This window comes from Nesoenas mayeri (genome assembly GCF_963082525.1).
Source record: "Nesoenas mayeri genome assembly, chromosome: 18".
Lineage (NCBI taxonomy): Eukaryota > Metazoa > Chordata > Aves > Columbiformes > Columbidae > Nesoenas > Nesoenas mayeri.
The window spans coordinates 7427504-7440576 of record NC_137566.1 but is presented as its reverse complement, the minus strand read 5'-3'; the positions used below and the strand labels follow the sequence as shown (position 1 = coordinate 7440576).

Here is a 13073-nt window from a genome sequence, read left to right as displayed (position 1 = left end):
GGATGAAATAAACTATCATTTCTGTATAATGAAGGCCTCCATGGCTAGAATAAAACCATCTCTTTCTCTTGCTCTTTCTCTGAGTGATTTTCAAGCTGTGTTTAATTTATAACCTAATCTTTTTGTCATGTAGTGCTTAAAAAGCTGTACATGCAAGCAGGTGCTGTCACTGGCAGGGAAGGTGGAGCAGATCTGCACGGGCAGCTGCAGCAGAACCAAACAGCTTGTGGGACGTGCAAGTTTAACTCCCTCCATTGTAAGGAAAACGCATGGAGGTGCTTCAGTGACAACACAGCGAAGGTGGGAGATTTGCACGCAGAATCGCTTGGTTCTTAAACAGGTATTTTTGCCCAGGTGTTGGTGGAACACACGAGCAGTGGCTGAAGTGCAGTCTAACACGTGGCCAGCTCCTACTTGGAAGTTGCTTTTAGGCTGAAGTGGGATCTCTGCCCTGGTATAAATGGGGTAAACCTGTTCCTACTGTTTCTGTGCCAAAACAGTGTGGTGGGTCATGGACCATGGTCACTGCTTCTCACAGTGACAACCACATTTATTTGTAATTCCTGAATTTCACACTGTTGTCCCAACAATTGCAACTGATTCCTTCAGCCCCTGTGCAGGGAGAGACTAGGAGCACCGGGCTTCCTGACTTAAATCACTGTGATATTGGTGCCTGATTTAGCCCTGAGTGATGTGCCTGTGGTACTTTTGGAATCTTTAATAGGCTGAAAACTTCCAGCATCTGATTCATGGTAGATAGTGGTGAGGGTTGAGTGAATGGAGCAGATCTCTAGTGATTCCTTCCTGCATGTGTTCTGGTGATCTCTGTCTTGCCTGTTTCTATGGGTTGTAACTTGTGCAACTGAGGCGATAACCATCGACCATTGCTTGCCCTACCCTGTCCTCTTTTTTTACTCCTTGCTTGGAACTGTTCCCTTTGTCCCTGGTGTTATATATAGGGTTGTTCTTAAAGAATATTTTTGAAGGCAGAACTATCTATTTTTTTCAAGTAGGTTTTAGAGCATTATTTACAGAACTCGAAACCTCTAATCTGTTCCAGTTTAAAGCGATTGTGTGTCAGCTCAACAGCAGCTCCTGCTCTCAGCTCCCTCCAGTAAAGGTGGGGTTAGGGAAACACTGGGTAAAAAACTAATCTGAACCTGGACTCTAGGTGTGAAACACCATTTGTTTGTCACTTTTCTGGCCAAATTTCAAGGTGCTCTCTGCAGAAGAAATACATCTAGTCAGTACCCATCTGAATGAGTTTATTCAGAAAGAAAATCTGTAACAGTATTAAGTCACCTCTGCAACAGACCACAGACCTTCACTGGTCTTGTCTCCTTCACAGTACTAGAGCAGAACATCCAATAAATATTGTCCATTTATAATAATGCTCTGTATTAAATCACAGCCCTGCCCCCCTTAATTATGATACAGGTTTATGGTGTAAACTCTGGAAAAGGCTTTGTCTCTCTTCAAGGAATATACAGCATTTTACACAGATACACTATGTACACAAACCCTGTGTCACTTGTGTTGTGCCAGTACAGGACACCATGAATGCCATTCAGATGAATGGAGTTCAAAAACCAGCTTCCATCTTCCCTGGTGGGTTCCAGGAGGGCAGGGGTTGTTCTGTGAATGCTTTTTTCAGTTGTATATGGAAACATCAAGATGAACTGTACAAAACAAAAACCCCACACTTCATCTGCTTCTGCTGTAAAGCTCAACCAACCTAGATACAGAAGAAATGAGTAGTTTCTCTCTTTGTTGTTGACAACCCCCAAACCTGATGCTGTTTTCCTGCGTTCAGTCACACAGTTGTGATGGTCAGGTCCCTTAACCTCCCTTGTGGTTCTCCTGAAAGCTCCATTGCTGACACCAACCACTGTAAGAACAGGCACTTCTTGCCTGAAATGCAGGTTTTGTCGCAGGATCTCCACATGCAGGTCACTGCACCACTTGCACACCCGAGGGATTTATTACTTCATGGAAATTTAAGTGACAGAGAACTAGAACCCCTGGAGTCCAGAAATTCAAAACAAAGCATGTTTATTAAGTGGTTTCCTTTTACTTATTTCTCCCATTTTTTTAAAATAAATAAAACCTTCAGACACATACAAGTGAAACACATCCTTCAAAGTGCAGTTACAGTTCCACCCCACTCCCAAGAATCACATAAAGCTTTGTCAAGTAACCAAAAAGCCTCCAAAGGCCACCCTCAGTCCCTTCCCCAGCAACAAGAATAAATGGGGCTGTAGTGCTGCCCAGCTCAGCTGTTTACAACCAACAAGGCTGGTTTTGGATAAGGTAGCAAGAGTCAGGCTGCAGAACAAAGTGGGAAGTTTAAAGATGCGTAGTATGAAATAAACCAAACCTGTTTAGAGTCCAAAGAGTCTGTTACCAGAATAAGTTAGTTACTTTGGGAGCCCTGGAAGGGAGCAGGCTGATGAGAGTCATAGTGATGGATCAGAACCACTGCTGGCAGCAAATCTGGGACAAGGGATTAAAGTCATTTTGCACAAAGTCATGAAATCACCTGGCCCAGGTGAAGCGCCAGCAGCAGCTGCCTCCCAGGGTTAGTTCAAGTCTGCCTGCACTCCAAGCACACCAAGTACCAGAAGAAAGAAGAGAAAGGGAGGATGAGGTCTGATGCTCAAATTCCATCTGTGCAATCCGTCTTTTCGCATGTCTTTAAAAATCTGTTATGACCAAGGGCACTCAGCAGAGGTATGGGCACGTACGAGTCAGTTAAGTCTTTTCAGGCTTATAGAAAATTGCTGTAAATAAGACTTAGTGCCCCTTAAACTACCATGATTTTGATCTCATCGTTCTCATCAGCACGGTAGAAGAAGGGAATGCAGGGGTTTTCCAGCAGGGGGCCCAGCCTCTCCTGAGGGTTCTGCATTTCTCTGAGAAGCTGCATTATTTGCTTTTCTGTGGGGTCCACTTGGCTTGGCTGAGCAGCTTTACCGTCAATAGGGGAGAAACCGGATTGGCGAAGAACAGCAGCCTCTTGTTCTGCTTCATTGGATAAATTCACTTCTCGTAACCCTGCGAGGAACACAGACAAGGCAGGCAGGTGACTTCCCATCCCCACACAACAGCAAGACCTCCGATTCCTCTGTTGTACAGAACTTGTCCAGGCTGCGCTTACCTTCTCCATCTGTAGCATTCAGTTCAATGCGCCTCTCCACTGCAAGGACACTTTCATTCTGGGATGCCAACACTTCTGGGTTTTGAGCAGCTGCTACACACTTGCTGTACCATTCATTTCTTTCCCTGACCAGACGCATCACTAAATCCTGTAGTTCCAGTAGTTTCACCTGCACCAAAGTAAAGGAAAGCCTATGAGCCACACACACAAACAGAACATGACAGTTTGCAGTTACAAAATTAGCAAATTTCAAGTAAAGTTAGCAGAAGAACAACACATGAAGGTTTGGGCTGTGCCAGTGCTCCCCTGGCCTGCCCTGCTTGGAGTACTAGAGAAAAGATTCCTTGCCTTCATCTCTTCCTTGTCCTGAGCCAGCCTGCTGATATACTCCTCCTTCTCCTGGTGCCGCTGTTTGAGGATAGCCCTTTGACTCTGGTACAAGGCAATATATTCCCCTGGAATACAAGAAAAGCATCAGGAGCGTTAGCAAGATTGGGCTACACGCCTTACGGTGAGCACAGAACTATGTGGCATGAGGATCCAGCAAATCCAACCCTGGCCTGGAGATCTGGCTAGTTAGGTAGCAGTACACCTGAACTGCTTGGTAGCTGGAGGGCTCCAGCACCAAAAGCTGTAGGAGACCTTCTGTTCCCCAAAGGATAATGCACTGAGCAAGCTTTAGCTTGTGCTGGTGTCGCCTGAACGTACCAATGGTGTCCGTCTCCCCAGACAGCTGTATGCAGCGATGTTCTAACTCTTCCAACCGTTCCTTCAGATCAGCCTTCTCATGCATCAGCTCTGTGAAACGGGTCTGAACACAAAAATTGGCATCAATCATCTGAACTGCTCATGTACAGAGACCACCCGTGTTAAACACAGCACCCTCCACTGACACTGCTCTGAGCCCGGGGAACAAATCTTGCTGCCTTCACAACTTGTCTCCAATTCACTCCTAACAAGGAACAGAGGAGCAACCTAGAGAAGGTGTAAAAAGTCTTATCTGCATTTTGGGAAGCAGAAGGGCAGATAAACTGCTTTTTAACCTTCTCGGTGCTAGGACAGCACAGCTCTGGTCATGCTCAGCTCCAAGACTGTTCATCCCAGCAGGGTCAGGATATTCAGTCTGTTTTTCAGCTATTTCTTTAGAAAAACACCCCAGCTCAGTGTCAGACCCTTATACTCAGAGTCTGTGACAGGGGTGCACGGGGAGTTACTGCTGCAAGATTTACTGTGCCCAGACATGCAGAGATAGGCTTTTTAGGAAGTACTTACTATTATGGAACATCTGCTACTTATTCCCCTACAATCTGTCTGTTAGTCTGACAAGGTAAAGTCAGGCAGAGCAGCGGGACTGAAAGGAGATTCTTTGCTTACCTGTAGTTTCTCCATGGCAGTTTTCAAAGCCTCATGAACCTCCACTGGAACAGTATCCACAGTGGAACCTGGAAGGGACATGTGTCATTTACAGTTGCTCCTTGGGCACGATGCACTCACAGAACCTGTAGCTCTGTTTCAGGGAGACCAGTGCAGCTGGCCAAGGCGTGACCCCAAAGTCACACTGTCCCCAAACTGCACCAAAGTTTTACCTTCACCCAGCATGACATGATGTTGCTGCTCCTGCCTGAGAGCTGCTATTTGCTCCAGGAGGTTTCTGCACTGCAGCTTCTGAGCAGCCAGCTGCTGCCTCATGTCTTCTCGCTCCTTCTCCACTTGGGACGTGGCGGATGTCAAGAACGCGACCTAGGAAGAATTCCAGAGTGTGCACATGAGTGCTGCTCCTGTGTGAAGCATGGTCAGTGGTGCATCTTGGGACGAAGTAACAGTTTACCCCATTTTCTAAATGTTTGTTTAGAACTAAAACCAAAGGCTTCTCTGCCCATTAAGACTCACCATTTCTTCATGGCTTTCAAACTTCTCTGGGATCACAAATGAAGATTTTTGGATTTCTTCAGTCATTGTTTCACTTTCAACTCCGTCTCCTGTAAAAGGAGGAAGGTGAACAAAGAGGTAACACCCCAGAGAGCCCAGCTCTGTCTCCTCCCTGCAGCTGCTCAGCTGCAGCTACTCACCATCCAGTCGGTGCAGAATCCTGCCGTCCAGGTCTGCTGCCAACTGACTGATCTGGGCCTGCAGCTCCTTGTTCTCCTTAGCTACAGCTTCCAGGCTTTCCTGTGAGAGAGCAGCAGCAGATCACTGAAACCAGCACACGACAGACTGCAAACAATCACTACATCTTCAGGCAGTAGCATCACACACACAAAAACCCCCCAGTGCTTCTCCTCCAAACAAGCATCATTCACCTGTATTGCACAGGATGTAATCACAAAATCATAGAACAGCCCAGCGTGGGGCTGTTAAAGATCATCTGGTCCAACCTTTCGCTTAATTAATACTTCAAGTAGTTAAACACTTTTCCTCCCATCTTTCCACTTGCCCTTTTTTACTGTTACCTTGGTCTGCTGCAGCTCTTTCAGGTGCATTTCCACTGTCACCTTCCCCTGAACCTCCTCATGCTGTAGCCGATCCATGAGCTGTGTCTGCAGCAAGAACTGCTTGTGCAGCTCCTCCTTCTCGGCAGCCAGCTGCTGGTACGCCAGCAAGTACTGCTGGAGGTGCCCGTAATACTGGTCCCGCTGCTCCTGCAGACCCCGAGCCTCCTGTGTTTTCAGTTCCAGCTGACACAACAAGATCGAACCATCACATCAAACCATTTCTGCCAGAAAAGCTGATCTGTGTGACACAATCCAAACTGTCAACTTTGCCCCAAAGCCACCAACTAGGCAGGCAGCCACCATCTGTCCCCACATGCTGGTCCCCCACATCAGACAGCAGATGATGGGGGAAGGCTCCCAGCTCGATTGTTACAATACCAATTTCCATCCTTCTCTCCATGCTTGGAAAGTCGCCAGCAGTTTCCATCAACTGCTGTGTACCTGCCATGCCACCCCACCGGCTGTTCTTACCGTCTCTTTGAGCTCTCCCAGGTTCTCCTGCAGCTGCCCAAGCTTCTTGGCCAGCTCCTTCTTTACATGTTGCTCTGACTGTAGGGCACTTGTAACCTCCATGTTTTCATTTGTCTGCAAGACAAGTACCACTGTATAAGGAAACTGGCCCAACCAACATTAACGTATACTCTCAATAAACCATGTTCATTCCCAATACATCAGGGTGCCATCCCTTGTTTTGGCCTGGAGTGTGACTAAAGGCCATAAATTGACTGTTCAGGGCAGTAAATAACCTACAAAAACATTCAGAAGATGAGAGAAGAGCAAGGGAAGAGCCAGGGGAATCAGTGCTGGGACAGTGCCAAGAAGAGGCTGGCATGTCACACAGCCTGTCAGCTCCAAAGCAGATGGGGGGCATGAATAACCCAAACATTCAAAAACAAGCAAATGAGTTCAGAAAGGACTAAAGAAAAATCAGCAGCTAGACCATGTGTCAGTTTGCCAGGGCCCCAAACGGGAAGCTGTTACACTGGAAGAACAAGCAAGAGTAAGGACTCGGGTCCAGGACGGATAACAAGGACAGCAGCAGGAGAGAAGACTGCTGAGAACTTCTTCCTCACGGGCAAATACAGCGATCAGAAAACAGGTATCTTCAAGGGTAAGAGGGCAGGAAGAATACTTGGGGAAAGAAACAGGGAATGAGGGGGGAAAGGAAACTGGACAAAGATATTGGTTCATCTGCCAGAGCACCTGATGGAGTAAGGAATTAACAGGGAACCTCCTGGCATGGCAATACGAATCACAGATGATGGAGCACCCGTGGCCTCAGAGGACAAGAGACAGATGCTTCTGCCAGTTTTTTATGTCTCTGCTACAAAAGGATTGAACCAGTGAGAGAAGAAGTGGGAAAAGATGCTCGAAAGAGACATACCAGTTTGACAAACCCATTCTGCAGCTCAGCCAGCTGCTCCTTCAGCTCCCGATTTTGGCTCAGTGCCCTACTGATGGTGACCTTGTCACTCTGCATGTCCTCCAGGATCCGCTGTCTGTCCAAGGACTCCTCGTTGTAGCGCTGCACAGCCTTCTCGAGCTCCAGCAGCCGCTCCTCCTGCTCCCGGTTGAGGTGGCTCAGCTGCTCGTTGTCCCGGACCTGGGCCTGGTACTGCCCTTGCAACTGGTCCTTCTCTTGCTGCAGCCGCTGGATCTCTTCCTGCAGACTCAGCTCAGTTTCTGTGGGCCCTGCTGGTGGGGAAGGCTCGATATCCATGGGCTTAACTGCTGGGGAAGTGGAATCAAAAGCAGCTCAGTCAAAGGGCTAAATTGCTGTGTAATACACAACACTATCACATACACAAAGTACACCCCAACCTATAGGACTCTGTGACCCAGAAGGTATCACCAGCTGCAATATCCAGCCTCACTGTGGGGCGTCAAGAGGAATGAAGGAGCAGAAGTACCCAAAACCAAGCACAGTGTCCTGCCATGTGCTGCTGACTCCCTCCCAGCCCTAGCGAGAGCACCCCACCTTCCCAAAGTCCTGGGCTGGAGAGCCTGACAGTGCAGTCAGGTGGGTGCTAAAGACACAACCAGTCTGCTGCTCAATTAGCTGCAGCAGCTCATTTGCTGTTTGTTAGGACAACAGGTTTCTTAGGGTCACCAAGCTCTCAGCTGCCTTCACGGCTTCAGAGCATCCGCTTGCACCCCGTGTGCAGAAGTTCCTGCACAGCAGGGACAGAGATAACCAGCTGGTGCTCTGCAGCACAAAGCCCCACTTCGGAAGCCCTACCTGATTTGCTCAGCAACTCTGTAACATTGGCTTCCAGCTCCCGAATTTGGGCCATATGCTGCTCCTTCTCCTGTGCCATGGTGTGGACCTGCAAGGCCAAACAAGTGAAAGTTACATAGTTACAGTGAGTTAACTGCTGCCTGTGTTTGTCAAAAGCAGGTGTGATCCTGCCCCTGATGTTACCTGCTCAGACAGCAGCTGTACCCGCTGCTGCCAGATGTTCTGCTCCTCCTTCAGTTTCTCTACATACCGATCTCTCTCTGCCTGGAGCTGGTGAAGTGACTCCGAGAGCTGTTCAAAACACAACATATATTGGCCAAATAAATTTGGCTGTGACTGCTTAAGGGATAAAGGTTGAAGAAACCAGTGTTAATGCAAAGCTCAGGCTGCGTTCTTCTGCCACACAAGTCTCATTACAGAGGATTTGGGCCGTATCTCACGCAACCTCTTACCTGAGCAATGTGAGTTTCCAGACTTGCCTTCTCCTCCAGTGCCATTTGCATCTGCTGGTTTGCATCCAGACTCCCTGCCTGGCTTGAGAACTGCCAACAAAAAGTCAAAAAGTTATGGAAAAATGCTAATACTCAATTTCTAAGTAGCCTTTCTCCTGATAGTAACCTGCCACATAGTCCATGTTGTAACTTTCTACAGTTTAAAGTGCTCAAACTCACACTGAAGTTGAATGAAACAAAAAAAACCCCTTAGATTTTAGTCCTGTAAAACCTGCTGATCTGGGCAGCTCCCCCCTAACAATTCTATATTTACTTTTTTTTTTTTTTAATTAAGAAAATGCACTTTAATAAAATCGTTTGACTCAGAAACTCTGTGCATTTTCAGAGTCTGTATTATACAGCCAGATCAGATGGTATAAAAGCTTGTGACCTTAAAGACTGTCAAACATGTCAGGAATGTAAAGCCAAAGTCTGGAACATGCCAGTGGACTAAGTAACAAGGCTGGTTCAGTTGAGACACAGTGCTCTGGGCTTTATTTAAAGGGTAACTTAAGCCACTGCCAGGAGGGAAGGGGGAAGAAAAAAAGCTAAAAAAGAGCAGTTTTTTCCCCTCACAGGTTCACCTGAACACCAGACTTGTTCTCTGAACTAACAGCTGGCTTCACACGTTCCCTTTCTAACTGGCTGATTCTCTTAATTTTCCCCAGCTGACCTTCCAGTTGCCATTGTCCAATTCATCACCTTCTGCTGGGGTGAGTACAAACACCACCCCTGCTCAACTGGTTTCTCAATGAGACTGCACAAGAACCAAGTAACCCAAATGCTGAACAAACAGGAAGAGTCACCATATTTTCACGCTTGGTATGTTCAGCCACCCTCTCACCTTCTATAACATGTTTCAGCAGACCAATGTCACAATATCTTTAAATCTACCGCTCCAACTCCTTAAAATACAGACTTTCTGTTCCTAGAGGCCTCACTGAAAGCCTTTTACTAAGAGGATGTCTTGATGGGATTTTGCGCCTTCCTTTAAGAGCAAGAATTACGTCTTGCCCCCACTGTCAGAAGCGAAGTCTTAGATGGATCAGTGTGATCTGCCCTCACACCCCAGCAGTATTATGGTTACCTGCTGAATCATCAGTTCTGCCATTTCCAGTTTCTTATGCAAATCCTCCATATCCAACTTCATAGCCGAATTCTGGGAAACCAGGGAATGGACCTTCTCTGACAGCTCCGAGTTCTGCTGCTTTATTTCCTCGCTACTTTTGCTAAAACAAGCAAACAAAAAATTCAAGTGGCATCACTATACGTACTATGGGTCATAAATTTACAATGTAGTGCTTCATAGCAGCTAGAATCACAGAAACATCACATCTAGTGACTTTTGTTTGAATTCAATATCCAGCCTCCCAAGTCACCACCTGTGCTCTGTGCCCCTTGTTATGTTTTGTGGCTCTGCTGAGCACTGTTACTCTGCAGTAATATGCAGAATGGACTTACGTTCGTTTGTACAGTTCCAGTTTCAGGCTGTCTCGCTCCTTCACTAACTCTTTATTATGCTGGGGAGAAAGGAAATTATTGATTAATCTACAGACTTCAGCCAAATAAGATGTTCAAAAAAATACTTCATTTCACCTCTAGCAAATCAGATAAAGTGGAAAAGGTCATAACTTCAGCAAAATCCTCAGGACGGGTCTGCTTAGAACCTCCTGAATTTGCCAGAAATAAGTCTGCTCAGTGTTTTCAAATGTGATGCTACTAATTGAATGTGTAGGTTATTTCTACAAACTTCTGGATGAATATCAAGACTAAAGTGTCTGTTTGATGGAGACCTGCCTAGGACAAGGTCCCACTGAGGCTTCTGTCATGTGGAGCTGGCACGACTAATGATGGAGGTGCCAGATCTGAAGGCAGCAGCTGGACCATATAATTAGTGGTCACAGAAACCTGAATGAAGTTTGCCTTGATCATGGAGAATACAGGGCTTTACAAGGTTAATTAACAATTAACGAGGTTAATTTCTGCCTCTTCTCTAAGCAGGGACTGCAGACGTTGTAGTAGTGTAGTGACAGGCAAATAGCCAAAAGCAGAGCTGCTGGTTAAGCATAAACAGAGGTGACTCTTACCTTCTCTGACTGCTTTTGCTGCATAGAGATGGAGGACAAAGTACGTTCTAGCTCCGACACCCTCTGGCGAGATGAATGCAGACGAGCAGCGAGGCTTTCAGCTTCTCCTGAACAAGTCAGAGCAGAATCAGTTGATGCCAGACCACAAATTACTTTTTGGAACTGGCTGAACAGAACTTTCTACTTCGTCAACAAGCTCTTAAGGCAGCACAGAGCCTTCCAAGTGAGACCTGGTGCCACTCCTGGCTCTACAGGTGAATCACCAGCAGCTCTGAGCAGTAAAGCTCTCTGTAACAACTGTCCTCACTTTTAGAGGGAGATGATTTAACTTCCTTTGCAGAAGAACAGAGAATATGTTGTCTGGTTGGGTTTTTTTCCTAATCAAGTCAATTGCTCAAACTTAATTCAGAATGAAAGGCTCGAGTAAAACCTACCTAAGCATGACAGCTGTGTGGGAGGGAGGGCAGAGAAAAGGGAACAAAGTTTTAAAAGCATCAGAAGCAAGTCAGAAAGGAACTGTCTGGGGTAGACACCAGGCCCAAATGGGGCTGACAAGGCTTTAGTGATGCACAAAGAACCTCAACGGCCATGGGATCAACATGCTCCCATTTGGGGGCAGCGATGATGACAGAAGCAGTGACAGTGCCAAGTGTTGCTCAGCAGGGAGTCGGGGAGTGTTGTGAGCTGGCTGCCAGCAACTGTCACACCCGTGACTTCAAATCCACAGTTTAACCAGCAGCTTGAGCCGGAGCGCTCACAGTCCGTTACCTGATTTCTGCCGCGCGGCTTGTTGAGTATGTCCAAGGGCTGTCTGCAACTCCGACTTCTCAGAGACTAGAATTCCAATAGTCTGAATATGAACCTTTGGGAAAGGAAAATCAGCTCAGCACAAAACTTCTTGGCTTGTAAATGCAACATCACTGATGCCACAAGAGGATAATGCAGTAAAGGGAAAGAGCTCTTGCAGTTCAGTGCAGTCTGGCTGACTGACTCTCCCAGTCTTCCTGAAGGAATGGACTCATGTGGCTTCCAGAATGAAGACTGTGAGTGGTCAGTAATCCAGAGACCAGCAGAAGCCAGGTGACATTACTGTAACACAGCCTCTGCCTTACCTGTAGCTGTTCCCTCAGTGCTGCTTGCTCTTTAGAAAATTTCTGTTCAAACTCCTTCTTTTCCTGTATAAACAAATGACGCCTATTCAGCACAAAAATGTTAATAGTTAACCCTTGTTGGCTTACATCAGACTAAAAAAAGCAGTGATTCATTGGTAGTGCTTCCAGCATCTAAATGATACTGGTATTTTTAAAGACATACTTCAGTCTTCCATTATTTGATCTACGTCATTATTTACCCATAGTAGAATGGCAATGGCAGCACAGTGCAATCACTGTGAGCAGAAATGTGGCAGCATTTGAAATGCAAACTACTGGTAAGGACTTCAACTGCAATGCCCAGCCTGTACTGCACTCCTCCAATACTCGAGAATTTAAATATTAACTTTTGCCAAAATAAGAACGATACCCACCAGCCCTAACTCATTAAATCAAAATATTAATATTATGCTAAAAATGAAATTCAATGTAACAAAAAACAAGGTCACATAGGTACGTGCCACAGTCCACTACGCTTTGTACTCATCAGAGAAAAAGAAACCCATTTCTGTATCTATCCAAAACCAGGACACACTTTACCTTCTCCAGCTGATTCACTACTTCTTGGTTCTGCTGTTTCTATGGAAGGAAATTGATGTGCCAGTGTTAAGAGAAAATACTCTCATACTGCTGAAACACATTTCACTTTAATGAAGTAGGATACATGGCCAATTAATGCAAACAGAATTTCCATTATCCTTTCTGTAGAAGGCTAGGAAGTTCATCTTTGCTCTTAAAAATAATACATTGGGGACTCCCTTCACTAATATGCCAGATGTGTTTGTTATTACCACAGTTCTTCCTAAATATCACTTCTGGAACCCCCGCTATGTTTATATCTGAGCATCCACCATCTTCAGTTAAACCTGCATCCCACATCTATGAAATTATTCATAGTAATCTTGCTGTGTTAGGATAATCACCAAAAATGCTTTTTAAAACAAAACAAAACATAGTCTTGCGCTTTAACTGAGACCTTAGACATTTATCCTACTTTAAGTCTGGCCTTTAAGTCATGCAGAGCTGCACTTCTCTTGGCAGGCTTCTGCAAAAGGTGGTATGAGAAAGAGCTGAAGCCAAATGCAAAGTAAAAGGGATAATTCTGTCCCAGCCAATTTCAGCCTATGGATGAAGTATCTGGAGATTTGTTGACCGTACATAGTGCATCTTTAGGCAGGAGGTGAAGGAGGCAGCAGCAGCAGGTGTCTGCCCAGGCTGCTGCACAAACTGTGCTGCTGTGGTTGCCATTTGCTCTTGTTGTCCCCCTGGCACTTCTCTCACAGATGCCTCATAAGTAACTACATAATTAGTATGTTTCCCCTTCCCAAAGAATGGACGTTGGCCGAGATGTTTCTTTACTACTACTTCATGGCATTTTGAAACATGACTACAGATGGAAGGGAGATGAGTTTGAGGTTTTGATTCGAGCAATGCCAGCGCACAACATAACCAGGAA

General features: G+C 46.0%; 1 protein-coding gene across 8 annotated transcripts in view; it reads right to left on the bottom strand.

Moving 5' to 3' along the window:
• Positions 1–2065: 2065 nt before the first annotated feature.
• The window catches only part of GOLGA2 (golgin A2), a 19927-nt gene continuing 8919 nt past the window's right edge, over positions 2066–13073 (bottom strand). For 7 of the 8 annotated variants that reach the window (XM_080355640.1, XM_080355643.1, XM_080355644.1 and 4 more), the window contains 20 exons: positions 12158–12196; positions 11579–11641; positions 11235–11328; positions 10467–10573; positions 9841–9899; positions 9467–9608; positions 8341–8430; positions 8072–8179; positions 7889–7976; positions 7034–7380; positions 6121–6234; positions 5608–5832; positions 5227–5326; positions 5048–5136; positions 4744–4897; positions 4532–4599; positions 3866–3968; positions 3506–3612; positions 3158–3326; positions 2066–3054 (listed from right to left, as the gene is read on the bottom strand). In XM_080355640.1, coding sequence (XP_080211766.1) covers positions 2804–3054; positions 3158–3326; positions 3506–3612; positions 3866–3968; positions 4532–4599; positions 4744–4897; positions 5048–5136; positions 5227–5326; positions 5608–5832; positions 6121–6234; positions 7034–7380; positions 7889–7976; positions 8072–8179; positions 8341–8430; positions 9467–9608; positions 9841–9899; positions 10467–10573; positions 11235–11328; positions 11579–11641; positions 12158–12196 — 2517 coding nt within the window. In that variant the 3' untranslated portion in view covers positions 2066–2803. The remainder of the gene's footprint in view (positions 3055–3157; positions 3327–3505; positions 3613–3865; positions 3969–4531; positions 4600–4743; positions 4898–5047; positions 5137–5226; positions 5327–5607; positions 5833–6120; positions 6235–7033; positions 7381–7888; positions 7977–8071; positions 8180–8340; positions 8431–9466; positions 9609–9840; positions 9900–10466; positions 10574–11234; positions 11329–11578; positions 11642–12157; positions 12197–13073) is intronic. The other variant, XM_080355641.1, reaches the window with a different exon arrangement.